General features: G+C 38.2%; 2 protein-coding genes across 2 annotated transcripts; both read right to left on the bottom strand.

The window, feature by feature from the left end:
• LOC145765774 (crystal protein-like) lies at window positions 1-27,661 on the bottom strand. The gene is made up of 10 exons (XM_082577546.1): window positions 27,366-27,661; window positions 26,630-26,747; window positions 24,826-25,027; window positions 22,751-22,881; window positions 21,537-21,739; window positions 17,534-17,786; window positions 4,735-4,898; window positions 3,182-3,346; window positions 2,674-2,800; window positions 1-1,098 (listed from the first exon to the last, which is right to left on the bottom strand). Exons 1-10 carry the CDS (start codon window positions 27,659-27,661, stop codon window positions 784-786), a joined length of 1,974 nt encoding a protein of 657 aa, XP_082433672.1. The 3' UTR covers window positions 1-783.
• LOC145779312 (uncharacterized) lies at window positions 23,013-24,547 on the bottom strand. The gene has a single exon (XM_082590869.1). The coding sequence runs from the start codon at window positions 24,298-24,300 to the stop codon at window positions 23,314-23,316; it is 987 nt and encodes a 328-aa protein (XP_082446995.1). The 5' UTR covers window positions 24,301-24,547; the 3' UTR covers window positions 23,013-23,313.

The following is a 27,661-nucleotide window of genomic DNA, read 5'->3' on the forward strand; positions in this document are numbered from 1 at the left end:
TTTATTTCAGACCTTGCGATCCATATAAAGCAAAAAGAACAAATTAGTAAATTTACTTGCATGTAACTTGCTTTACAGTAGGCTATAAGACATGCAAACATAAACAAGTAGCCTAGACACATTAAGCGTGTACGTTCAGAATAACATTATATGAGATACATTGTATGTTTGTAGTGTTCATGAAACGATGACAGTAAGAAACAATTCGATTGCATGAGCAATGAAATTAAACTATTACAATAGCTGAAATTTCGCAGCATTTGATGAGTGCAAAGTACCTTTCTTATCAAGGCCTCAAATATGGTTATGCGACAAGAGATTTGAAGTTTACTACAGTAATGTTTTTGATGTGACGAGGCAGTGGCCAGACACAAAAATTTACTCCATAATTGGCTTTCATACATATGCAATATGCATACAAATGCGAACGAAGTAAGGTATTTTGACGAGTTGAGAATACTTGGGAAATCTAGCTTGGAATTTATTTGCAAAGCAATAAAAGGAACAAACTTATCTAGTGATATCATAAGCATCATGCAAGTCACTTCTCATATGCACATTGCACACCTAAGTAGGCTACTTTACTCGGTCAACAAAATTAAGTTGATAACTAAAAATGCCTCTTTGATCTCTGTTTTACAAACATTCAACAGTTAATCCATGCAAAACGCAAAGTGTAGTTGACAATTTATAGCGCCAATTATTAGCCTCTTAAAACTAATCGTTTAATATCCTATGTTAATAAAAGCTAGCAGTAAAAAACTATCTGCTATTAAGTTCTTGCTAAATATTGAGGTTGACGAACATCATAACTAGAGTAACGCCAAAAATAATAACTTGCTGTGGTAACAGCAAGGTAGCTGTTCCGTCGGTTGTCATAACAATTCCGGTATCCTGATCTGTTGAGTTTTGTTGGGGTTCTGTGTTGACTGATATTCCGCTATGCGTACTTGCTGTGCTTGTTTCTGATTCAGTGGTGTCGATGTAGAAATTCAGGGAGTCCCAAAAGTCACAAAGGTCTGTGTGATAATCATTTTCGACAAAAGACTTCGGAGCTTGAATTCGAACATTAGTCCACGGGGTAATCATGTCCGAACCCTAATATTAAAAAAACACTTTTAAGTTTACATTTGTGTTTAGCTGAAAAACCTTTATAGCCTAACGTCAAATTAAGTTGTGATAATATAGAGATTTTTCCATCAACAAAATGTTTCCTCAACTTCAAAAAAAAAAAAATTATGTGAAAAAACAAACAACAATATTGGATTAAAAGTTTTCCCAAACGTTTTGTTTATAAGCTCTGTCCGGTAGTTTGTTGGGGGAAACAGATTATTTTCCTACTGTTCAGCAGATTTCACTTTTGGTTAAATATCTTTTTGTGTACGTAGGCCTAACAATGTTTTTATTGAGTTAAAGCTATTGTGGGATATTTCAAAATCCGGTTTGAAAACTTGTAAGCCTACGTATTAGGCACAAGTGAAAACATTATCGTTCCATCAAGAATGAAGAATCAGTCAAGAAGAATCAATAATATGGAAGAGGTTAATTTTGGAACAGATTTCGCTTCCACCCTTGTTGCCACTGTTGCCACTTCCACTGTATTATAGGCTACGGTATTTTTTACAATTTTTTTATTGCAGGCAAAGCTTTGTCCATATGGTACCACACAAAAACGACAAAAAATAAGCAAACCAGACAGTATGATAATGTTTGAAGTTGTCTGATTTGTAAAAACAATCAGAATTCATCAAAGACGGTACCGTATCAGATTGTTGCCGGAAATGGAAGCGGCATTCTTGTTGCCGAAAATGGAAGCGGCATTGTTTCTGCTTCCAACTAGAAAGCAATTGCTTTCACTTCTTCACTTACAACTTTTACTTCGCATAGGCTACCCAGTTACAATAATTACTTTTTGAATAATTAAATAGTAGGCCTAATGCAGCATGTGAAGAACTGTAGGCTACACCGTAAATTAAACAGGTAAAGAGTTTGAATCACTTAAAATAAAAAGAACAGAGAGAATTGCCTATCAGACGTTGTTTTCCAAGCCTTCTAGATTATCTTTTTGCCTATTTTCTGAGTAAATGACGTATCACGCAAGTGAAGTTATGTACGAAGTTGCATTGTAGATCGCTATTGATTTAGCTTGTATACGACTCCAAGTTAAGGCAGGCTTTCAGTCTTCCAAATTTTTTAGTGTTACCGTTTTTAGCCTACCCGTTTTGTGTTTTTCCTATAGCCTAGCCCCTGACCAACTAAAAAAGCTAACATGAGATGATTAGATAATAACTTTTCTTTCCGTCCTGTAATCAGCACAGTCTAAAAAAAGTACGGTTGTCTACAAAGGCGGTGTTAACTCCAAGCAGCACCAAAATAAATACATGTAAATGCGTTGTATTAAAACACTACATACCGTGTCATCGTGTAGACTAGAGATAAGACCTAGGCTACTGTATGTCGTATAGTGTAGGCTAAGATGTGCTGATTAGCCTACATTAGCCTACAAGCCAACTTGCTTACTGAAAACTGATGTTAATACGAAACTTAGGCTACAGTAGCCTATTTAAGAAAAAGATATTTACGAAATATAGGAAAACACATAACAACATCCTAGCTATGTTACAAATAAATCTGATAAGAGAAAATTGCATGTTATGTCCATCATGCTTTTACCTGTTCTGTGGAACTGTACGGTGGCCAAACAGATAATTCTTCGCTTGGTTTGCCATTGTAAGCAAAGTAACCCCAAAAATTACTGAACATATCTGCTACTGCAGTGTCGCCCTCAGTAAAGATATACCTAAAAATAATTGCTTTAAGTTAAGCATTTTTTTCAATCAAAACTAATTCATCGATAACGATGATTGATAGTGGGTTAGTTAGGCAACAGAATGTCAGTATTGAAGCACTGGTAGCCGATTAACTTGGACTTATAAACTAACAATGCATGTTTAATTTCGATTGGCACTACAATAATTTACTTTTCAAGTCAAGCCGATCATATCACTATTTGAAAAGATACATAAGTACAAAAAAGTGGAAAATAACTGCTTTAAAAATTAGTTTTAGTCAACTTCAGCCCACTGCAATAAGTATTTTTTTTTTTTTTTAAAACACCTTTTAAAACATGCATCTATTCAGTCAAAGCGGCACCATTCTTGAAATTTCATCTTTTACTAACCCTGTGTTGGGTCCAGCGTTGAAAACAAAATAGGTTTCAGAGCCATGGAAAGCATAACCGCAATAGTTTGTAATGTTCTCACAATTTGATCCATTCATTGGGTGTGAATCAATGTACATATAAATTGGTGGGTGCTGGATGTTACTTGCTGTCTCCGACATAAATCTACACACATAGTAAACTCACGTAAAAAATAAATTATTATTCTATAATTGTAGCCTACTGCAAGTATAGCTTAAATGATAAATGGATGTTGACAAGACATTATGACAAAGGCAATCATTGAACGTAAAATTTAAAGCAGTCTATGGATAAAACGCAGTCAGCCTATTTGGAAAAGCCTTTACACTTTAATGTTACATGACATAATGTAAAGTCATCACTTTTGCAATGCATTGTGCATAGTTTCGAAAAACCTCAGCGCACTCTAACTGGTAGAGAGAAAGTGATAAATGTGAGAAATCTGTTTTGAAAAAAAAAAAAAAACGAAAAAATGGATGAAACTGTAGGCTACGTGTAGGCTAGTGATGCAAGCCGCGCCGCGCCGCGCCGCGTACGCGGCCGCTTTTGACTTTTTCGCCGCGTGCCGCGCCGCGCCGCGTGGAAGGTTGAAATGACAAAGCCGCGCCGCGCCGCTTGCCGCGTAAACTTTCAAGAAATTAATTTTTCGTAAACGTAAACTTTCAAGAAATTAAACTTTCGTAAACGTAAACTTTCAACTTTTCAAGAATCAGCTATGAAACTTCAAATTTAAATTGGAAACACGGATCAGTTATTTTTCCCTTCGGAAACCCTAAGATGGAAAGCTATGCAAATGCAAATTGCAAATGGCTTGCAGTTGACAGGGTTTTAGGGCTTGCTTGTCAGGGAAGCTGTACGAATGTTTTTGGTTAGTAGCCTAGCTGATAAGCTCAGTTACCAGGCTATAGGCCTAGCGCAACTACCGCATTATTTACTATATCAGTTAGCCCAGTGAGTTCAGGCTATAAGTTTTACTCTTGTGTGTGTAGTTCATATAGCCACTGGCATTATAATTGCATTATTGCTTACAAAAAGTGTTCAAAAGTCCTGATACTGGATCCAGGAACATTCTATTTGTCTTAGTTTGTATTATGTCTTAGAACTTAGATGCATTGCTGATAAGAGAATATGATCTGGTTAGCCTGGCCAATTAGTGCACAACTGTATTGGTACTAGGTTACCAGTTATATGCCATGGATGCTTTTTCCTACAATTGACTTTCTAAACAATAACTCGTTAAAATATTTTTTTTTAATTTTGTAATTTGCGGTGTGCGGTGCGGTGCAGTGTCAAAGTTCCAGATAAATTGCGGTGTGCGGTGCGGTGCGCGGATAGATGAGTCAGTTGCGGTGCGGTGTGCGGATAAAAATTTTGGGTTCGCTGCATCTCTAGTGTAGGCTATACATGTTGATTAAAAATTACCTAGCCTATATATTTTTGTTTTACTGTAAAGGCCAGTCTAATAAAATAGAAACAAGGAAACAATAAGCAGACAAAAATGAGCATTAAAATAATTTTGAATTTGTTTTCACCGTGCTAGTGCTCGACTTGGACACACGAAAACCATATCTGTTACTTCCTGAGCTAAAATATCAGTGTAGTCAAATCTTGGTCCTGGCTTTGAAGGTGCAAGTTTTATATATTCCTCTACAACTGCACTGGCAAATTCCGAGCCAACAACAAAGCTTGTTAGAGCCTAAAATATGGTTTGCGTTATGACAGTTTAGGCAACACGTTTAAAAAGGCAATTTAGTAATGTCCACACTTTCAGAAACCTTAAAGTACAGACATCGACCACTATGCATTTTATTTTGAAAAAATATAGGCCTATGCAAATTTAAAAAATTCTACAAATCTGAAACTATAGGCCTACTACAGCAGTTGTGAGGAGAATTTATCAAATAAAAATGTTTATGCCATTAGATTTACATGTAGGTTACCTGTAAACAAACGTTTTACACTAAAACAATAAAATCAAAAATAAATATTCCTAACTGATATAGTGACTTAGGCTACGCGCAGAAACATAGATGAACATTTGAACAAATGGCTTGTTGAGAGAAAACATTTGTCTCATTGAATTGTTTGTGCTGTAGAAAATGCATTTAAAAAAAGAACAATTAAAGAATGCTTTCAGTAGGCTATATGTAACAATAGGCCAGGCGCGAATCTAAGAGTTTTTTTCGGAGGGGTCCAGAAAATTTGAAAATCAATTAAAAAGAAAGAAAAAGCTAAACAGATATGAACAATGATACTACGACATATACGATATGCTAGAAAATAGACATTAAAACAACCATCTTCATCAATTGTGATGCCGAGGGACGAATATCAGCTGTTTAGAAGCATATCAAACCATTTGATGCGGAAACATACAATTTTTCACAAAATTTCGGTGGGGGGGGGGGGGGGCCGGGACCCCTGGCCCCCCCCATAAATCCGCGCCTGCAATAGCTAGGCTATGTATAATATTTTATTCATTTTACCATCAAATTAAAAGATGTGAGCCTGTGTCACAGTGGCCTCTTTAAATTGTCACTTGCGCTAACTCAATCTTATATTTCTGGTCTAGGCCAGCATTTCTTAAACTAAAGACAGGCAAGACACAACAATACCACAGGGTTGAGCATTACAACAGTATATATTTTACATATTTACAAAATAGTTTAACATTCAAACGTTTTCGGCTTAACCTAAGCCCTCATCAGGAATCTGAAAATATTAATAAAATGCAATAAATTTCAACTTCTTGAAGGTAACTAGCTAACTAATTGTAAGCATCAAGAAATACGCAGCGGTTAAAAGCAATAGTGTGGAAAACAAACAGACGGACGGAAAACAAAATTACATTAGAAAAAAGCAACTACATGACTACAAACGAATTAGCACCACAGGGAACGTGATCCATCTAACTTAGTAAATGTTTAGTAGAAAGGACGCGCCACCAGCAAATAATTGTTTGTTTAAATTTGGGTTGTAGCGTTTGATTAATAGCGCTTCCTGAATTTTTGTGTCAAATTGGGATTTGCCTTTGCGTAAAATTTTAAATGAGTCAGCAGAGAATTTTCGATTTGTGCAAAAGGAACACTCCATAACATGGTCTTTGATGGCACTTTTCTTTAAGTCTCTAAAGTTCAAATGCTCCCATACTCTCGTGGTCAAATGTCTGGTGGACATACCGATGTATGTCAATGCTGAATCACACGGACATGTAAAACTGTATACGACATTTGAACAGAGAGGCGAAGGCGTCTGGGACTTTAGTTGAAAATACGAACTGATTTTGAATCTTTTATAAACAGGAAAAACGTCCACATCAAATTTACTTTTCATAAACTGTCCGATTTTGCGAGCAAACGTTTTAGAATCTTTTCCCACAAACGGAATGGACAAACAATGCTTCATATTTAACTCATTTTCAGCCTTTTCTTGTTGGTCGGAATTCGTGGAGATAAAGCGATTCAATATTTTTTTTTTTTCAAAGTATAATTTTGGATAACCATTATTATAGAACATTTGTTTTAATTTCTCTGTTTCAATATTAAAAAGAGCATCATTACAGCAAATCATTTTAGCCCGAGCTAATAGGCACATGATCAGACCAGATTTCCATTTCGATGGGCATAGTGCATCAAAATTCAAAAACAAACCAGTATGGGTTGGTTTGCGCCATACCCAATAAGTATCAAATTCGGTAGCATTAATTTTAATTTCAACGTCCAAAAAAGGCAAAGTTTCGCGTGCTTTTTCAATTGTAAATTTGATGTTTTTATGTTGAGAGTTCAGCAATTCCAAAAAGGCCGCACAAGACGTCTCCTTATTAAATACCGCAAAATGTCATCAATGTACCGTAAGAACAACTTTGGGTGAAATGTAAGACGCTTTTTAAATAGTTTTGTTTCCAAGTGTGCCAGAAAAAAATTAGCAATAGTAGGGCCCAATGGAGATCCCATGGCAACGCCGTCAATTTGTTTAAACAATTGGTTTTTATACATAAATATGCCTTCGGTAGCTAAAGTCATTAACTTGACAAATACGTCACGCTTGAAAGGTAATTGAGTGGGTTTTGTTTCCAAATAAATGTAGTCAGCAATGATGTCAACAGTCTCTTTCAAAGGTACGTTCGTAAACAGAGATTTAACATCAAAACTAACCATCATCTGTCCAGAAGACGGAGAATAATCTTTTAGTTTTTCTAAAAAATGATTTGTGGAGTTAAGCATATACGAATTTGGAATGTACGGTTTGATCACGCTATCTAAGAATTTTGCCAGTTCATATTCCGGAGAGCCTATCATAGAAACAACAGGCCGAAGAGGGTTACCTTCCTTGTGCACTTTTATCAAGCCGTATAATTTACCGGGGTTACTGCCCGATGGAATTAGTTTCGTTATCAATTGTTTGTCGAAGTCTTTAAAGTACTTACGGATGTAGTACGCAATTGACTTTTCTTTCGAAATGATTTGTGATCCCATCATTTCGAAAGAAAAGTCAATTGCGTACTACATCCGTAAGTACTTTAAAGACTTCGACACGCAATTAACTTTAACGCAATTAACAATTAACGCAATTAACTACGCAATTAACTTTTCTTTCGAAATGATTTGTGATCCCATCATTTCGAAAGAAAAGTCAATTGCGTACTACATCCGTAAGTACTTTAAAGACTTCGACAAACAATTGATAACGAAACTAATTCCATCGAGCAGTAACCCCGGTAAATTATACGGCTTGATAAAAGTGCACAAGGAAGGTAACCCTCTTCGGCCTGTTGTTTCTATGATAGGCTCTCCGGAATATGAACTGGCAAAATTCTTAGATAGCGTGATCAAACCGTACATTCCAAATTCGTATATGCTTAACTCCACAAATCATTTTTTAGAAAAACTAAAAGATTATTCTCCGTCTTCTGGACAGATGATGGTTAGTTTTGATGTTAAATCTCTGTTTACGAACGTACCTTTGAAAGAGACTGTTGACATCATTGCTGACTACATTTATTTGGAAACAAAACCCACTCAATTACCTTTCAAGCGTGACGTATTTGTCAAGTTAATGACTTTAGCTACCGAAGGCATATTTATGTATAAAAACCAATTGTTTAAACAAATTGACGGCGTTGCCATGGGATCTCCATTGGGCCCTACTATTGCTAATTTTTTTCTGGCACACTTGGAAACAAAACTATTTAAAAAGCGTCTTACATTTCACCCAAAGTTGTTCTTACGGTACATTGATGACATTTTGCGGTATTTAATAAGGAGACGTCTTGTGCGGCCTTTTTGGAATTGCTGAACTCTCAACATAAAAACATCAAATTTACAATTGAAAAAGCACGCGAAACTTTGCCTTTTTTGGACGTTGAAATTAAAATTAATGCTACCGAATTTGATACTTATTGGGTATGGCGCAAACCAACCCATACTGGTTTGTTTTTGAATTTTGATGCACTATGCCCATCGAAATGGAAATCTGGTCTGATCATGTGCCTATTAGCTCGGGCTAAAATGATTTGCTGTAATGATAGTAGAGTCATTTTCAGAGGATCCGTGACCGTGTTGAGGATACCAAAGTTTCTCAGTGGATTTAACAAGGGCAACTGATACTAAAAAAAATAAGCTCCCATATACCTCGCGAAAATGGCGGGAAAGTTGTTATTTTTAACGTTTTTCAAAATGGCCGCCACCGCCATCTTGGAAAACTGATAAAGTTCTATTTTTTGACGTGGATGGCCAAAAATGACAATTTAGATGTCAATTCCCACTAATTTTGGTGTCAGAAACGGTACCCGGTCAATTGGTCGAAAGACATTTGGTCGACAGTCATTTGGTCGACAGACATTTGGTCGACAGGACGTTTGGTCGACAGACAATTGGTCGACAAGACATTTGGTCGACAGGACATTTGGTCGACAGACATTTGGTCGACAGGACATTTGGTCGACAGACATTTGGTCGACAGGACGTTTGGTCGACAGACATTTGGTCGACAGGACATTTGGTCGACAGGACATTTGGTCGAAAGAACGATTCATTTTAGGGTTAACTAACCCTAACCTAACCCTAATCCTAACCCTAACATTAACCCTAACCTAACCCTAACTCTAACCCAAATGTCCTGTCGACCAAATGTCTTGTCGACCAAATGTCTTGTCGACCAAATGTCTGTCGACCAAATGTCTTGTCGACCAAATGTCTGTCGACCAAATGTCTTGTCGACCAAATGTCTTGTCGACCAAATGTCCTGTCGACCAAATGTCTGTCGACCAATTGTCTGTCGACCAAACGTCCTGTCGACCAAATGTCTGTCGACCAATTGACTGTCGACCAAATGTCTTTCGACCAATCGACCGGCCACCGTCAGAAACACAATGGGAGGACATAATTCATGATTCAGAGTCCCCTTGACCTCAAAATTCAAGATGGCAGACATATGCGGTCCCCTACTGTATTAAGATTCACTATCACTGCCGGACAAATATGATGCTTTTAAATTCACTGAAAAACTTTGGTATCGTAAACACGGTCACGGATCTTCTGAAACTAAAATGTAAACCAAGAATGCTGACTGATCAAGATTTCTGTTTACTTTTTGCAGGTCTATTGCTTAAGATTCATTAAGCATGGATAGTAGAGATAGTGATGTGCCTAACCCAGTGCTTGAATTAAAATGCATATTATGTCAACAACCGTGTATAGCTGATGATCGTATATGGACAATGCATCTGATACAAAGTGGGAGAATCTGAAGAGCAAGACTTTTAGGTGTAAGGAACTTGATAAATTTCAGCATGCTCATGCAGCAGTGGAATGGGACAAGGGGACTAAAGGCCTGTACATGCATAGTAAATGTTACATCCAGGTCAGCAGCAATCGCTACATTCAGCAAGCACAGAATCGTAAACGGAAATCTGAACAGAAAGAAGAAGCTTAAGCATCAACTTCAAGTCAACACCTGCCAGGAAATGTGCCTAAAAAGCTTCGTTCTAGTACTGGACTGGTTCATGATAAGAATCTCTGTGTGTGGTGTATGAAGGGACCACAAAAAATCAGTAATCCTGGCAAATCCAAACTTTTGCATCTGTCAACAGAAGACGCATGGAACCGGTTCAAATTGCATACAGTTTGTCTGTTGGATAAGCTTATAAGAGAAAGATTGAATTCCGGTACCCTACTCGCATCTATCCCAGACAGTCGAACGGCTTTTGGATTGGAAATTCGTTATCATCGTGGATGTAGGCGCAATTATGTCAGCAACCCTCTGAAGAAGTCTTTGTCTGATGAAAATGCAGAGCATTTGCAACAGGTTAATCTTCGAGAGGCCCAAGCAATCTTCTTTCATCATGTCCGTCAAGTTATCTTTGAAAATCATGAAATCCGTACACTGCAAGGTCTATTAATGGATTACTAACGCATTACTTCAAATTATGGGTACTACTCCACAGCAAAGTCCAGTTTCTTGAAGGAAATTCTGATCAAGGAATTCGAAAATGACATAGCATTTCATGAACGAGGTCAGAAGAATGTGAGTGAACTGGTATATGATACGAGAGCTGCAGGTTCATATCTTGACGCTGCAATATCCTCTCTAGGTGTAAGCGACGATAACCTGGTGAAGAATGTAGCTGGGAGACTGGGAGACTCAGAAGTCAGATCATCAAAACAAAAACTATTCCTTGGCCTCCATACATACATGAGTTAGAAAATGAAGACCTAAATGATCTCCTCTTGAAGCTCATCACTTGATTAAAGCATCCCACTAAGTCTGAAGTCGATGACACGCCCCCAGTCAGATCAATTGCATCTATTTTGACCAGCTACATCACTGGAAGACTTTGAGACAAACCTATCTGACATTTGAGACAAACCTATCTGTACTGCTACATGGTATGGCAAAGAGCAGAGAAATGGTAGACATATTACATAAGGATGGCCTGGGAATCAGTTACAACGATGTACTTATGCTTAGAGATTTCTGGTCAGTTACTGATCTGAAGCATTCAACTGAGTGTCCATTTGAACTTTCTGAAGGAACACCCGCAATATGTATAGTCGACAACGATGACTTCAAAAGTGACACTTTGACTAGAAGTGGCCAATCACATTGTACAAATGTCATGTTTGTCCAGCCAGACCTGCCTGAGTTAAATCTACCTACCCTGATTGAAGATAGACCAGTTGTAAATACCACCTTGACTTCCTACCTCTCTGCTAGTCTCAAAGAACTTGGGAGCCAGATGCAAAGAGTTGAACCATACAAATCAGTCAAGCGTGGTGAACCACCCATCAGACCAAGGGTAGCGAATAAACAACATCTGGACACAGCTCCTCAAAGAATGAGAGGTGTTATCCATGCATTGGCCCGAGCTAAGGCAGACGGAACAAGACCAAAGCCAGAAGATCAGACCGTACCAGCCTTTTCTGGCTTCCAGGCCAAGCTATCGCCAGAAACCCAGAAAAGTCAAGCAATTTATCACATGACTTATCCTGATCCACCAAGCAAGACCATTCTGTATGAAGTCCTGCGCAAGCTTGCAAAGGCAAGTGATGACAAAAAGATGCCATTTGCAGTTATTGTCGGTGATCATCCTGTCTACGCATTATTGCTGGAATTGAAAAGTGAAAATCCAGACATGACTGCTGACATATTGCCGTTCATGGGACCCTTTCATATCCAGATGTCTTTCATAAATGCGGTTTACAAGAGGTTCAAAGGCTCAGGCATTTCAGATGTATTGGTGGCTACAGGTGTCGCTGCAGATGGATCCGTAGATCAAGCTCTGCGTGGAAACACTTCAACCGCGGTGTGCGTTGCCTTCGACTCTTCTACGAGGCTTTAGTCCACCATGCACTAGACAAACGTTTGGAAGGTTCCACTCTGTCTGAAGAGATTTAGGCATCTCTCAGTAAGTTACGCTGTTCAGCAGACCAACAAGAACTTAATGATGCAAATGCTGAGTTAGAGAACAATGCCGATCTCAAGGTGCTTGTTGACTCCCTATTCGAGAACTTAGATGGTGCTCCACAAGCAGATTTCTGGATTTCATTCTTGGAGATGGTAGAGATACTTACTCAAAATATCCACGCTATAAGGACAAGAAACTGGATGGAGTTCAAGTCCTCATTGAAGTTGATGCTTCCTTGGATGCGTATCTATGATAACGATAGATATGGACGTCATCTTCCAGATTTCACTGCAGTCCTCGAAAGTCTTCCCCATATCCAAGCACAATTCATCGAGAGTGGCATGTTTGCACAGTCAATGACTGGTAAACCCTACTCATGTGTTGCCCTAGACATATGGATAGAGTCAACCATGGCCATCTAAAGATATGGCCTGATTTGTCACATTTTGCAGGAATTTCCAGGTTTTTCTAACTTTGGACAAACGTTTAAATAAATTTTTCTAAAAATTAGATTTTTACGCTTTCTTTATTCTTTTCTCCAGACGACACAATAGGTTTTAACATTCTCACATGTTGATAAACAAAGAAAATTTGATTTCGAAGATTTTAGTCAGACTGTTAATTTTCAATAACAGTCTGATTTTGCGTTTTTCAACTTACTTTTTCTCATTTGCTACTGCTTCCCCAAGGCAACAAAAAAGTTTTATGTCATTAGGAAACCACAAAAAGTAAAAACATCTCAAAAAATGTCAGTCAAGCACTAGCAGTAGCTGTAATCAAAATCTGCAAAATGTGACAAATCAGGCCGCATCTCCAGGTGGCCATGAGTCAACGATGAATAAAGGATCCAAGCTTAAGTCTGGATGGTTGGCTATTCTCAAGAATGAGAAGCAACTGCTGTCAAACACGCGGAATGTTAATAACGTCAACCGGATAAGAGTCTGTGTCCATCGTCACGCAAATTACAAGAGGATTGGTTCAAGAAAGCATGCAGATTGTGCCCCAAGTAAGATGAAGATAGATGAACAATCTGTGCAGGACATCAGTGCATGTCTCACCGAGTTCCATGGTGATCCATTTGACCAGTCAGATCAGACACTAAGATCCCTACAATCTGGAATTCAAGCATCTCCAGCTCTCTTTGCTGATCTGAAGTCTGCAAAGGCCGATGGAGAAAGCAGAGTGGAAGAATTTCTAAATGAAAGAGTCTATTCCAAAACAAAGTCCCTCACTGCTCGAATACCACGTAGTAAAAGAGGTAATTTTGCAACTCAAAAAATCGAGAAGACAGGAAGTGAAAAACTGAAACAGGCAACTGAAGAAATGCAGAGTAAGGCATTTTCCTCTATCATCAAACTTGTTGAGGCAAGTGATGGCTTAAACATCGAAGACTTAATGCAGCATAGAGTAACAGATGAGTGCCTTTCAATATTTAATGCAAATGGTACTATGCGCAAAACGCAGAAGAGTAAGCTACAAGAAAAGCTGACAATGACATCCATGCCTTACCCTGATGTTTACACATCAATAGTAGATATTGGACTAATATGGCATCTAACAACCCCTACTAGGTACTGAAGACAGAGAAAAAGCAGATGGAACCAAGTTAACGTGGGGAGAGTATGGTGAGAAACTTGTGAACTTTGTCCTGAACCGACATACGAATGCAGAACGTATTATCTTTGTGAATGACTCGTACGAGCAAGACTTCTCCATCAAAGATAGTGAACGACAACACCGTCAAAAAAATCAGTCCATTCGCAATGTGTTTATGAAGTCAGAGGACAAATTTCCTTCCAGTAGAGACTTTCATGCTCTTCTTAGTAAGCCAGAGAATAAAGTTCGCCTTCAAGCATTCATCGAGGCTGCCTTCAAAAGAAGGGCACTTACAATCACTACTCAGCTCATATATTGTGTTGTTGGCAAACCAGCAAGGAATCTCACCACAGATGAAGTATTGCAGAATCTCACATGCGCCCATGCAGAAGCAGACACAGCTCTGTTCACACTCTATAGTAAACTGCGATCCGAGGGGTATTCAGAAGCGGTTGTCATAGACACTGAGGATACCGATAACTATGTTCAGGCAGCCTATGTGGCTCGGCAACTATCAGGACTTTTGTGCTTGAAACGCAAATCTCAGCTGATAAGTGCTCGATGTTTGTGTGATGAGGCAATGGCGGAGTGTTTGATCCCACTTCATGTTCTTACCGGATGCGATCATAACTCGAACAATCGTCAGAAGCTCACAACCTCCTTAAGAGTTGTAGCACAATCCTCCCGGTCACACAAGAAATCCTCAATGACTTACAGAAATTTGTTATCCGGTACATCTATCGTGACAACAAACACAAGACACTGGGAGAGGTGAGAGCAGCAAAGTGGTCAGTACTCAAGAAAAAGACGATCATCAGACTGGTACCTGATTCTGACAGTCTACGACCACACTTAGAGCGCACCAATTACCTCACATATCTGCAGAAGAACTTCCAGCTTCAGAATCATCCATCACCAATTGGCCATGGATGGCACCTTGTAAATGGCATATGCCTCCCAGTACGCTATACCCATCCTGCACTTCCACCATCCCTGGAACTTCCAACAACTCCAAGTCATCTATATATAGGGAACAGCGATGATAATAGCGAAAGTGATTCTGACAGCTGTGCATCATATTTGTCCGGCAGTGATAGTGAATCTTAAAACAGTAGGAGACCGCATACGTCTGTCATCTTGAATTTTGAGGTCAAGAAGACTCTGAATCATGAATGGTAGACATACTGTTTCTGACACCAAAATTAGTGGGAATTGACATCTAAATTGTCATTTTTGGCCATCCACGTCAAGAAATAGAACTTTATCAGTTTTCCAAGATGGCGGTGGCGGCCATTTTGAAAAACGTCAAAAATAACAACTTTCCCGCCATTTTCGTGAGGTATATGGGAGCTTATTTTTTTTAGTATCAGTTGCCCTTGTTAAATCCACTGAGAAACTTTGGTATCCTCAACACGGTCACGGATCCTCTGAAAATGACTCTACTGCTCTTTTTAATATTGAAACAGAGAAATTAAAACAAATGTTCTATAATAATGGTTATCCAAAATTATACTTTGAAAAAAAAAAAATATTGAATCGCTTTATCTCCACGAATTCCGACCAACAAGAAAAGGCTGAAAATGAGTTAAATATGAAGCATTGTTTGTCCATTCCGTTTGTGGGAAAAGATTCTAAAACGTTTGCTCGCAAAATCGGACAGTTTATGAAAAGTAAATTTGATGTGGACGTTTTTCCTGTTTATAAAAGATTCAAAATCAGTTCGTATTTTCAACTAAAGTCCCAGACGCCTTCGCCTCTCTGTTCAAATGTCGTATACAGTTTTACATGTCCGTGTGATTCAGCATTGACATACATCGGTATGTCCACCAGACATTTGACCACGAGAGTACGGGAGCATTTGAACTTTAGAGACTTAAAGAAAAGTGCCATCAAAGACCATGTTATGGAGTGTTCCTTTTGCACAAATCGAAAATTCTCTGCTGACTCATTTAAAATTTTACGCAAAGGCAAATCCCAATTTGACACAAAAATTCAGGAAGCGCTATTAATCAAACGCTACAACCCAATTTTAAACAAACAATTATTTGCTGGTGGCGCGTCCTTTCTACTAAACATTTACTAAGTTAGATGGATCACGTTCCCTGTGGTGCTAATTCGTTTGTAGTCATGTAGTTGCCTTTTTCTAATGTAATTTTGTTTTCCGTCCGTCTGTTTGTTTTCCACACTATTGCTTTTAACCGCTGCGTATTTCTTGATGCTTACAATTAGTTAGCTAGTTACCTTCAAGAAGTTGAAATTTATTGCATTTTATTAATATTTTCAGATTCCTGATGAGGGCTTAGGTTAAGCCGAAAACGTTTGAATGTTAAACTATTTTGTAAATATGTAAAATATATACTGTTGTAATGCTCAACCCTGTGGTATTGTTGTGTCTTGCCTGTCTTTGGTATAAAAAAGCAAACTCTCTCCCGAAACTATATTTCTTAAACTGGGGTAAATTAACCTCTGGGGGTAAATTTCTCGTTTTAGAAGGTAAATGAGCTACTAATCAAAATCCACATCAGTTGACGGGACAGAAAAATTGTGCCAGTTGTAGTTATTGTAGCTTACTTTTCTAGTTCAGATTAACTGCTAATCCGAAGCTAGCGTAGTAGCTTATTGATTCTTTATCGTCTAGTGTAGGTAACTTTATACTTCGCTAATTGATTGATTTATCTTCTCTGCATTGCTTACTATAAAATCTAAAGCAAGAAACCGACTTAATGTTGAATCTGATGTTCGTTGTGCATTATCTACTACTTTACCAGACATTGAACAACTTGTTGCCAAAAAGCAAGCGCATTTCTCTGCAGTATCATAGCCGATGCGGCCTTTGATGAACTAGATCAGTGGTCGGGAAACTTTTCAGGTAAGTGAGCCATTAAAGCTACATTTTTGGAAATACATTTTCGTGAGAGCTATAGGTTACAATCGGTAGCGTAGTCGGGAATTTTGAAAGGGGGGGTTTGACGGCCGTCGGGCGAAGCCTGACAGCGTATTCGCCGAAGGCGACACTCAGCGGAGGGGAGTCTAAAGGGCCTCCCCAGAAAATTTTGAAAAATTACTTTGAGTTTGGTGCATTCTGACAACATTTTCAACAAAAATGTGGGTATGAATATTCCTGTAAAATGGTGCTGTCCGGTGGCATAGCAAAAAAATATGATCATGTTTTCTTCGGCATTTTTCGGAAATAAAGCTAAGTCTCTGTTTTTTGTTGTTGCTAATTTCTGGCTGAGATATTTAAATGTTTGGTATTGGCAAAACTAGCTCTTTTAATGCAGTTTCGTTAAAAATTAGGCAAACTTTGTTTTAGAGACATAGGTTCAGGTTGATTGCTTTTTTTGCGAGCCCACAAAAAATAAAAATTACATTTGATTTGGTGCGTTCTGAACGTATTTTCAGCTCTAAATTGTAATGAAAAGTTCAGATAAAACTTTTGCGGTTTGCACTTTAAAAGATTGGATTTTTTTGCAAGCCAGATGCAGTCGTCAAAAGAGCCATATATGGCTCGCGAGCCATAGGTTCCCGACCCCTGAACTAGATGCTCAGTTCGTAAATTACGTCGCATTAAATATAACTAATATAATTTTTTTTTTCGCTTTTTAATAAATGAGCTCCATTTTATTTTACACATTGGGGGTAAATCTGATAAGAATTTTTGTTGAAAGGGTAATACATACAAAAAAGTTTAAGAACCATTTTCTAGGCAATGACTCATTATCACATATTACAATAAAAGTATAAAAAAGTTATTTGCATCAAAACCATCAAAGTTTGTTTACCAAAATTTACAAAAAATAACCTTAAAAAAATATTTTTCTGTCTTTCACCTCAAATAAAGTTTCACCGATTGTTATATCCTCAAAAATGACGTTGAGAAAGCTAACTTCTTCTGCCATATTGCCAATAATAACTTCTTTATGACTTTGCCATCGGCCTGACCGAAAAAGTTTCAAAGGTTGTTCTGTAAATTCCACTTCATCCAAAATAGGGCGGTATGGCTCAACAGCATTGAAAAAATTCAACGTTTTAGATGCCATTACTCGCAGATGAGCTCCTACAAGTGAACTTGGAGAAGCATTCCTGTACAGTATTGAAACAAAACAAAAAAAACATTATCAAAACTTGCACTTCATGCCACCAAACACGTGAGACATGAATCAAAGCGATTGTTGAATATTCAGCCACCAAATATGAAACATTGCAGAAAGTTAGATTTCACAAAAACAGTAAATGGGCTCTACTAGTAGGCTACTCAGGGTAGTTTAGACTTAGAGGATAATTTGGGCCCGGTATCAATGGGATCCTCGGGCTTCAAATCGACACTTATAAGCAAACGCACTACTGTTCATCAAAAAAATGCCTGACGATTTTTTCAAGTCTCTGGGCCCTCAGAAAGGTTATGGGCCTTAAAAATTATTCCGGGCTAGTGTCAAAAAGTACCCATGGACCTCGCTATCAACTCTGAGTACTGACCCTACTACTATAGGAATCAGTGTTTCTCAAATTATCTCAAACTGGTAATATAAATTTATATACAATTCAGTAGACTGGGTATTGGAAGACAAAGATTGTTGGAGCGCTACTCCAATTGCTAGAGTATGAACAACTTGAAGACCATACGGGCCGCATTTAAAAATGCAACTGTTGGTTGACACGGCTGTCATTGGCGTTGTGTGTATTACAGTATAATATACAATGGTATATACAATAATACATATGATGTGTAGAATGATGATTTGTAATTAATTGATTAAAAATCTTTTATGCTTTTGGGTTTCATTCAGAGCAAAGGACGTATAGCTATGACATAATAAACCTGTGTTTGCTATCACTTAGCCTAGCCTACACTTGTGTTGGTCAGAATATCTATTAAAGTAAACTACTTTTCCATATCGATGCAGTGAAAATACAACCACCTTAAGGTTAGAACTGAAGAACTGAAGAACTGAAGAACTGAAGAACTGAAGAACTGAAGAACTGAAGAACTGAAGAACTGAAGAACTGAAGAACTGAAGAACTGAAGAACTGAAGAACTGAAGAACTGAAGAACTGAAGAACTGAAGAACTGAAGAACTGAAGAACTGAAGAACTGAAGAACTGAAGAACTGAAGAACTGAAGAACTGAAGAACTGAAGAACTGAAGAACTGAAGAACTGAAGAACTGAAGAACTGAAGAACTGAAGAGTTTGAGAACTGAAGATGCACTGAATAAGTGCGAAATATATTATCTGTAACATCTACTGACAACTGATCCCTGTTACCTCAGCAATTGAGGTTTTAGCAGTGAAAATACACATTATATTATCATAAATTTTTTTGCCTGTAGGAGGCCCAAAATCATTTTTACCACGGGGTCCATAAAAGGCTTCACTGCACTGCTTGCGCAAGTAGCCTACTTACTGTATGTAACAAATTGCTACGTTTTAAGGAAAGGGAATCCAATACACAATTACTCAATACTCATGGCTCACCTAGCTAACACATCTAACCTAATCACCTGTTCTTTACAGAGGTTTGTCGTGAACTTCAAGAATCCTCCCACAATTGTTGTCTACATCTATCTGTACTATAGAGCTCTCACCGCTAAACTCAGTTCATTCTACTGATGTACGGTACTGTACTTTAGAGTTTAGACAACACAATCCACACGTATTTTAAACTATCACCGACGCACTATTCATAGTTTCATCATACTTAACTTGCAATACGTTCTGCAGGTCAAAGCCTTCCCACCAGTTAGGTTAACAGCTGTATCATGTACAGTGGGTACAAAAAAAGAATTGGTAGGCTACTTTAACGTCTGTGAGTGCCTCGCGAAATCACATGAACGTTGCTGTTCAAAGAAGTCTCAAGGTTGCTGGCATTTTTTTATGTTTAAAGCAAAACCTATCCGAAATAGGCAAGCTGTTTTATATTGGAAAACCTACGTCGTTAAAATATACAGTAGTTTAAGTGTAAATCGTATGTAGGTTACGAGGAAAAGGACGTTTTTTCTTTCTGTTTTAAAAAAATAACGCTTAAAACAACATTTAAAAAAATCGTTCGCCCCCATAGCCCAGTTGGTTAGCGCGCGACTTTTGGAACGAAGAAACTTCAAGATCAAGCGGCGCTGGTTCGACTCTCGGGTTGTGCGCTTGAGCAACGCACGTTAAAAACTGCTCTCTTTTCAGCGGCATCTAATGGATGGAATAATTATCCGGCAACAACACTTCAACAATCGGAAACTTCACTCTGTCAATCTCGGTGACCGGGCCTGCGTCAGCGATTCAAAGCCTCTACAAGTATGTGAAACTGCCAGGATTAAGCTCTGCAAAAAGCTTTCCCAGTCCGAGGATAAAGATTCATTCATTCAATCAATGTTTTCAAACCCATTAAAAAGCTCAAGTAGGTTACATTATGTGTAGCCTACCTGTATGCGCCAAAAAGAAAAGCTCGTAAATTCCTATTGTGCTTCTTTGTTTGTTTGTTTATCTTTATCCTGCATTGCGGGAAAGCGGACTTGAGCGCTATGCATCGGTGTGCGCCTTCCGACATACACCTGACCCACGCTGCAGCCGACGGCAATGTCTGTTTCCGGTTGTCTACTTTACTTATGGCTTAAATTTGGTACTACCCATTACTCGAAATCGATCACTAGGTAGAGGCAATTATCATTAAGTTTCTTGCCCAGAGAAACAACAGCAAGTGCGGGTGGCTGGAGTCGAACATGCAGGCTCTCGACTGCGAGCCCAACGCGCTAACCACTCGGCCACTCGGCCACGGCCACGCTTCAATAAACTTACTTAATAACAAGAAAAATCTGCAGAGAACAATGATTGCTCGAGCAAACGTCTGTGCATGTTGTGCTGTCATTTCAGGATACGTTTGTACTAATCGCTATATTTACGCAATGTTTCTCCTACGGAAAGCTGCACATAGCTCAACTTTAATCGTGATACAGTAGAATTTGCCTATAACGGCTTCGTTTATAACGTCAATTCGCCTATTACGTCACATTTCGCTCGGTCCCTGCAGAATTCCTATTTTTTACGTACATTGTAGTTCGGCTACCACAGCATCGCCTATAACGTCAATTCGCATGTAACAGCACCCTTTATTGGTTCCCAGACGTATTTTGTTCGTTTATAACGTCACTTTAAGCCATCACCTTCACCACGAACGGTCAGTCTTTTAATCCAGTTAGCGCTGCTGCTTGCAAAATGTTTTCCGTTTATTTTGCTACGTCGTTCGCATCAGGGACTTTAATTAACCGAATTAACTTTTTTTCCACGTGAAAAACTATCACGTGTAAAAAGCAGCTCTACAGATGACCTTTAAACAACTCAAAGCAACAGTTGTACGTGCAGTAGGCTACTGTATAAACTAGAAGCCGCAGTGTTACACAGTTTCAAATTTCCTGCATAAACTAGAAGCCGCAGTGTTACACAGTTACAAATTTCCTGTACCTTTCGCTGTAGGGTATTTTTTTAAAACAATTTCTTTGTTTACTGTATTTTCTGCGTGATTTTTGTCAGTTTGGTGGTACACAGTAAACCTGACTGGATTATACACCTCTTTCTTTAATCAAAAGACAGGTTTGGAATAGTTTGCGGTAGTTCGTCTATAACGTCAATTCGGCCATAACGTCAGTTTTTGCAATCCCCTAGAGGTGCCGTTATAGGCGAATTCTACTGTATCATATTGCAGTTGCGCTTATGGCAGTGGTGACATTGATAGCACGCCTTAAATAAGCTATGATTTCAAAACAGTTCAAGTACCGTACTGTGCATTCATATAGTGAATATTTTAAACACACGTGGCCCAATTGTTTCTTATTTCAATCAATCATACCTCAAGCACTGAAAACCGCTTTCAGTGCAATTAATTGCTTTAAGAAGAGCTTCAGTTTTCAGCACGGCTTCCTGTTTTTTTGGATAATAAAAAGCTGAAGGATTGCTTTCCATGATAGCTCTTATAAACAACGGGTCACTTTTGTCTGACAATAAATGCAACATCACAGATTGAGCTCCAGCACTGTTTCCAAAGATGGTTACCTGAAACGTATTACCATATTAAAGTTGAGAGGATTGTGTGGCACAATTTAAAGATTGCAGATGTCGAGGTTGTGCCATCATAAAGTGAGCGTAGCCTACAAAAAAAAGATTGTCCGCCCGTTAGCTCAATGGTTACGCAACCGGCTCAAGATCACGCGGTGCAAGTTCGACTCTCGGGGTGTGCTCTTGAGCAACGTTTTTCAGGACTGCTCTCCATTCAGCGGCACCTAGTGGATGGAATAATTTCCCGGCAATAACACTTCAACAATCGGAAAACTTCACTATGCCAATCTCGGTAACCGGCCCTGCGTGCAGAGCCTCTACAAGTATGCTAAACTACCAGGAATAACCTATCAAGGCTTTCTCAGTCTGAGGATAAAAATTCAAAACCAACCATTGTGAGATTTAATAGTTCTAAAGAAAGATAAGCTGTATTCCGAGTAAAGTAGAATGAAGGTTCTCATGTAGGCCTAAAACTTATTATTTAAACTATTTGTACTGTTGTTTATTTGTAAGCAATAACAAAATTAGCTGTAATAGTAGCCTATTACATCATTTTAGTTTTCAAAACGTGCACTGAAGTTAAATATCTTTGTAACCTTAATAGCCCAACTCATAGAAATGCGTCAGGCAAATGACTCCACTTCATTCCGTCTTAAACCAATCCACATACCGGTGCCCGTCTTCGATTTAAAAATGTTTGTAAATTGATTGAACTTTTCACCGACGATTCTAATTTATGACTGAAAAGTACACCAGTTTATAATATAACTAATTTTTTTCTATTTCGTTTTTTGCTTATTGTGAGTAGGCCTAACGCCATTCACCTCGTTAACTAACTTTTGAACTGAAGGTTGTTTCACAGCCTACAGTGGCCTACCTCAAAAACCTGTGGCTAAATTTTTGAAGTTGAAGACATTGTTTTTTTATTGACTTGGTTTTATTTTCTAATCGTGATAATTGCTTCCTGTAGTCTCAGATTATTTGAGCCTAGGCTACAGCAAATAATACCCTGTTTTTATCTCCTCCAAAGTTTTCAATATTTTCTTGAACCCACTGAAGAGCGAGTTGCTGATCTTTGAATCCTTGATTTCCATCAATAGATTCTCCGTTTTCTTCATAATTTAGAAATCCTAAAGCATCTAAAAATAATAAAAGTAATTTGCGTTCTTCTGGTGACTATTTACTAGGTTACCTCCTGATGTTAAAGATGATAACTAGCTTTTGTATTTCCGACGTTTCGTCAGTCAGCACGACTGACTTTATCAAGGTGGCTAAAACAGGTTAACACAACCTGTTCAGCAACGATGGCACAACACAAAAACGTACTGATAAAATGAATAAAGTAAGCAGCAAGAATCAGAATTAAAACACGCAACAAGACACCTAGAGGTTAAACTGAATGCAGTGAATGCCTAAAACCAGTAGGCTGCTTTCCAACAGCGTAAATTTATCTATCTATTGGGCCACCGTCAAGAAACATTGAAAAGTCATCAGACAAGACAGAAACCAAGGGAATTGGCAATAACAATGATAGAGAAGACGCACTGAGAATGGAAAAGGTGAAGTTAAAGTTAAAGTAATTTTTTGTACACAGAGGGAAAATTCTGACCATCTTTCTGGTTGAGAGCATGTTGTGCTTTCTGGTTTATGTACCACTTTTCTGTAAATAATCTTTTTGTGTAATCCTTTTCAGTTTTAAGAATGGTAGCGTTGGTCCAAGTAATTTTATGGTCTGAATTTATAGAATGTTTGCAAAGAGCGGAATGCTCCGGACGTTGAAATTTAATAGCTCTTTGGTGCTCGTTGATTCTAGATTTAAGGTCACGTTTTGTCTGTCCAATGTAGATTAAATCACAGTCATGACACGGAACTTGGTAGATCAATCCAGAAACTTCACCTTCTTTCATGGGGTCTTTAGCCGAGGGAAGGTATTTACCTATTGTCAGATAGGGTTTCATCGCAACTTTGATTCCTATGCCATAAAGGATACGCTGAATTTTGTCGGTTACCCCCCTTATGTAAGGAAGACAAGTAAAAGATTTATAAGGAGGAAGCGAAGGTTTCGGTTTGGGTCGCTGTATGCAAGCAAGTTTTCGTGGAAATCCGTTGAGCATTAAAGTATTGTGAATGTTTTTCTTGTGGTGTGAACGTTCAGAATCATCCGTTATGTGAGTGTCCAGTCTGTTGTACAATGTTTTGGCCACTGTGAGTTTTTGATGCTTGGGGTGATGTGAGTTGAACTGCAGGTATCTGTCTGTATGTGTTGGTTTTTTGTGTATGGTAGTGGTTAGTTTTTTGTTGTTGCTATGGCGAACCACTTTAACATCCAAAAATGAAATTTTGCCGTTGACCTCATGTTCTATGGTAAATTGAATGGATGATGAAATGCTGTTAAGGTGCTTGTGAAAATCATTAACTGCAGTTTTTTTGATGATGCAAAACGTGTCGTCAACATATCTAACCCATAATTGTGGAGGAGTGTGAAAGGTGCTGATGGCTTTGCGTTCAACAAATTCCATGAAGATGTTAGCAACAACTGGAGAGATGCAGGAGCCCATCGGCGTACCATAAATTTGGCGATACAACACATCTTTATAACAAAAAACAGTAGATTGAAAACACACTTTTAAAGCTTGAATCACGTCATCTGCACATAATTTTGTACGACTTTCAAGTGAATCGTCTGCCGATAACAGGTTAGATATTAGGTCCAAGGCTTCTGTCAGAGGGACAGAAGTGAAGAGGCTTACAACATCAAACGAAACGAGACAGTCTTCCTGGCTAACGTCAATATCTTTAATTATTTTGACAAACTCCGTGGAATTTTTTATGCAATATTGATGATCGAAGAGTGGAGATAAGATATCAATTAAAAATTTTGATGTAACCTAGTAAATAGTCACCAGAAGAACGCAAATTACTTTTATTATAAAATGCCTGGTGAACAGTCTCTCTCTGTTTTTATTGCATCTAAAAATGTTTGAATTTGATTGTAAGGTACAATATAATTGTGTTCTAATCCTACAGAGTAAATTACAAACAGACTATGTCATTGCAAAGTTTAAAGAAATAAGTTGGCTTACCTAATCTGTAATTAACTGCAACAATTACTGTGTTTGTTGTATTTGATAGCCAACGAGGGTCATACTCTTTCTGCGTTCCTGATCCAGCAAAAAATGCGCCACCATGTATCCAGAACATTACAGGAAGACGTTCGCTTGGTGGAGAACTCAAATCGACTGTCGATGGCACGTTTACATTGAGAACAAGACAATCTTCAGAGAACTGCGCATTCATGTAGTTATTTAATTAACTGCAGAAGAATATTCATATATAAAAAGGTATAAAAGAAACATACTTTAAAACACAAATTTGTCATATTTTTTATGTATACCAAAGTCTTTATTTTTGCAGCATTGGTTGGCAACCTATTTGCTTGCACCGGCCAAATGAAGTACCGTAGGGATATTGCGAGGCGGGTCGCAATCATCCTCTTGTAAGAACATAATACAATAGCAGGGAACTTTACTTAAAACAGTTGAACTCGTGTTTGTTGGATACGAAATCTAATCACCACTAAAGAATGCCACAAGTGCGTTTCTGTCGTCTTTTATGTCAGGACAACTTGAACTTAAATTTGCCTAACGTATCAGACCTACCTTATTAAATGACACAAAGTGTAAACTTACAAAAAAGGGTGACGTGGACAAAATAACCACAACAAAACAGGGTACTTTTTGGTTTTGGGTCAGACTATTTGCGGCCCCCATACTCTTTGTTTACAGTAACATTATCGTGAGAGATGAAGTACAGTAAACAAGTTTCTAGAAATGCTGTTTAAAGAAGTAAGCTAAAGTCCAAAATACCTGAATATTGCCACACTTTGCATCAACCTTTCTGCGTTTAGCGTCATAAGTATAGTACCATTTTTATTAAATGAACTGCAATACTTGCTTGTTCAAACGTTAACCTTGAGCATACTTGCTTATAGGCTACCAAAAATCAGGCGTTATCACACTGTTAGTGTTAATTTCAACACAAATTATAACACAGTTCAAATTCATGCACATTGCACACACACACACAGCAATTTTGATTTTTGTACGAAACATAGTTTATTCATGCGACTAAACTACGTCTGCAAACTTATTTATCAGTGGTGAGTTCCAATACGCTTCTTTTACACTGCTTGCTACATAAAAGAGATAGTGTATACCGAATAAATCATATGGTCAACTCCGAGGTCAACTTAGGAAAATTATTCAAATTTCAATGCGGTCATGTGCAGATACATAGCAGTTTTAAATGCTGTCGCTGCGTAGGTTGCCCAACCGTGTTTTACAGCAACAGGCCATCTCACATAAAATATAAAAGTCAGTTGCTAACATGAAGCTGGCTTCGTAACGAGTGGTGCCGAGAACGTCTGCGCTACGCTCGAAAGGGCGTCGGTTCGATACCGCTCTAACGTATGCGGCTGTGTCTCGGCAAGCACGCTTGTGACATGCCAAAATAAGGGGAGCAGGTGACTCGATGACTATCTATGTGGCTTTTTATTGTTTAATTTTGGGTTGCATCTGCCATCACAGTGTACTATATGGTATTGCAATGAGCGCAAATAAAAACATAATTGTTATTATTATTATTACAAAGACATACGTTGATGTTGAACCAATCCCTAAACTTGTAGCAGGTACAAGATGTGAATAAATGTGATAATTAGAAGACAAGAAACAATCAATTTTGCGTTAAATTAACCATGATGTCAATTTTTCACAAATAAATAGCATAAGCTAGATTAGACTAGAAGTAGCACGTACGGTAACCATATAGGCTATAGAATTAAAAAAAAAGAAAGTTTTAGCAGTTGAAAGTCGAAACTTTTCTTACATTTTTGTCGCATTCGTCATCACCTCGACAATCTGTATTAAATTCATAACATCTCACGTAATTCGGAACAGACACGTTCAGCTGCTTCAGAGAAGTATACGGCTGAGGGGGTTGAAATCTGTCAAAAATTTTGTGTAAATACTAATGAATATTTAATCTTAAAAATAACTATTTCGCCATGTAATGTTTTACTAACGAGCTTCCTTGAAGGCAGGCATGGAGGAACCATTTTATAAATAGGTGGGCCCACATGCGCAGCGGTCAAAGTCAATGAAGTGTGATGCTGGAAAGATTTCCACTTGCTTTTGTGTTTAACACAATAAATAGGTAGCTGTATTAGTTTTTTTTTGATAAATCTAAACCTACCAAAATGCACACGATAGGCTGAAATATATTTGTACAGTGCACAGTGTTAACCGTTCCCCGTACCCACCGGCCGGAGGCCTGTTGCATTCACTCCTCAAATCGCTTTATATCAGACCTGATGTCATCTGATTGTTTTCATCGTTCTGAATACTTTCAACTCTTCCAACGCTCATTGTATGTAAATTTGTAACAGTAGATATTTAGTGAGCTCTTACTGACGACATCCAAAGTGGCTCACTGTGACCTTTGTGCATTTGCAGTTTGTGTATTATTTCGTTGTTTTGTTTTGGATATGGACAGCTTTGTCTGAGACATATAAATAATAAATTATCACAAGAATCAGGGCACTGCAATAAACCATTCAATTTACCTCAATTCGCCAACGGGTGCGATTCCATAAGGAATGCTATAGAATGCATGAGATTCGGGAAGCGTAGATCCAAAGACAGAACCACTGGTAGTACTGACTTCTGGATGTCCGGTCACCGTAAGTTCTACGGGAAAACTTTCTTCTTTCTTCTCCGGAATGGTAAGTCGAGTTTTGTGTCCAGAAACTTCATTTGCCACTCGAATTAGTTCATTCGAGATTACCGTGGACAAAGGGTCACCGTGCACAAAATCAACAACACATATTGACAGCAATCCTATTGTCAGAAGCAATTTCAT

The sequence above is a fragment of the Aplidium turbinatum genome, chromosome 1, assembly GCF_918807975.1.
Source record: "Aplidium turbinatum chromosome 1, kaAplTurb1.1, whole genome shotgun sequence".
Lineage (NCBI taxonomy): Eukaryota > Metazoa > Chordata > Ascidiacea > Aplousobranchia > Polyclinidae > Aplidium > Aplidium turbinatum.

Excerpts from the sequence above, each read along its gene's own strand:
- LOC145779312 (XM_082590869.1), bottom strand. The coding sequence starts at position 24,300 with ATGGGCTCCTGCATCTCTCCAGTTGTTGCTAACATCTTCATGGAATTT.
- LOC145765774 (XM_082577546.1), bottom strand. The coding sequence starts at position 27,661 with ATGAAATTGCTTCTGACAATAGGATTGCTGTCAATATGTGTTGTTGAT. Across the intron at positions 22,882-24,825 it reads TGCAGTTAATTACAGATTAG|ATGCTTTAGGATTTCTAAAT; the intron begins GTAAGCCAACTT and ends TATTATTTTTAG. Across the intron at positions 4,899-17,533 it reads TCGGTGAAACTTTATTTGAG|GCTCTAACAAGCTTTGTTGT; the intron begins GTGAAAGACAGA and ends ACCATATTTTAG.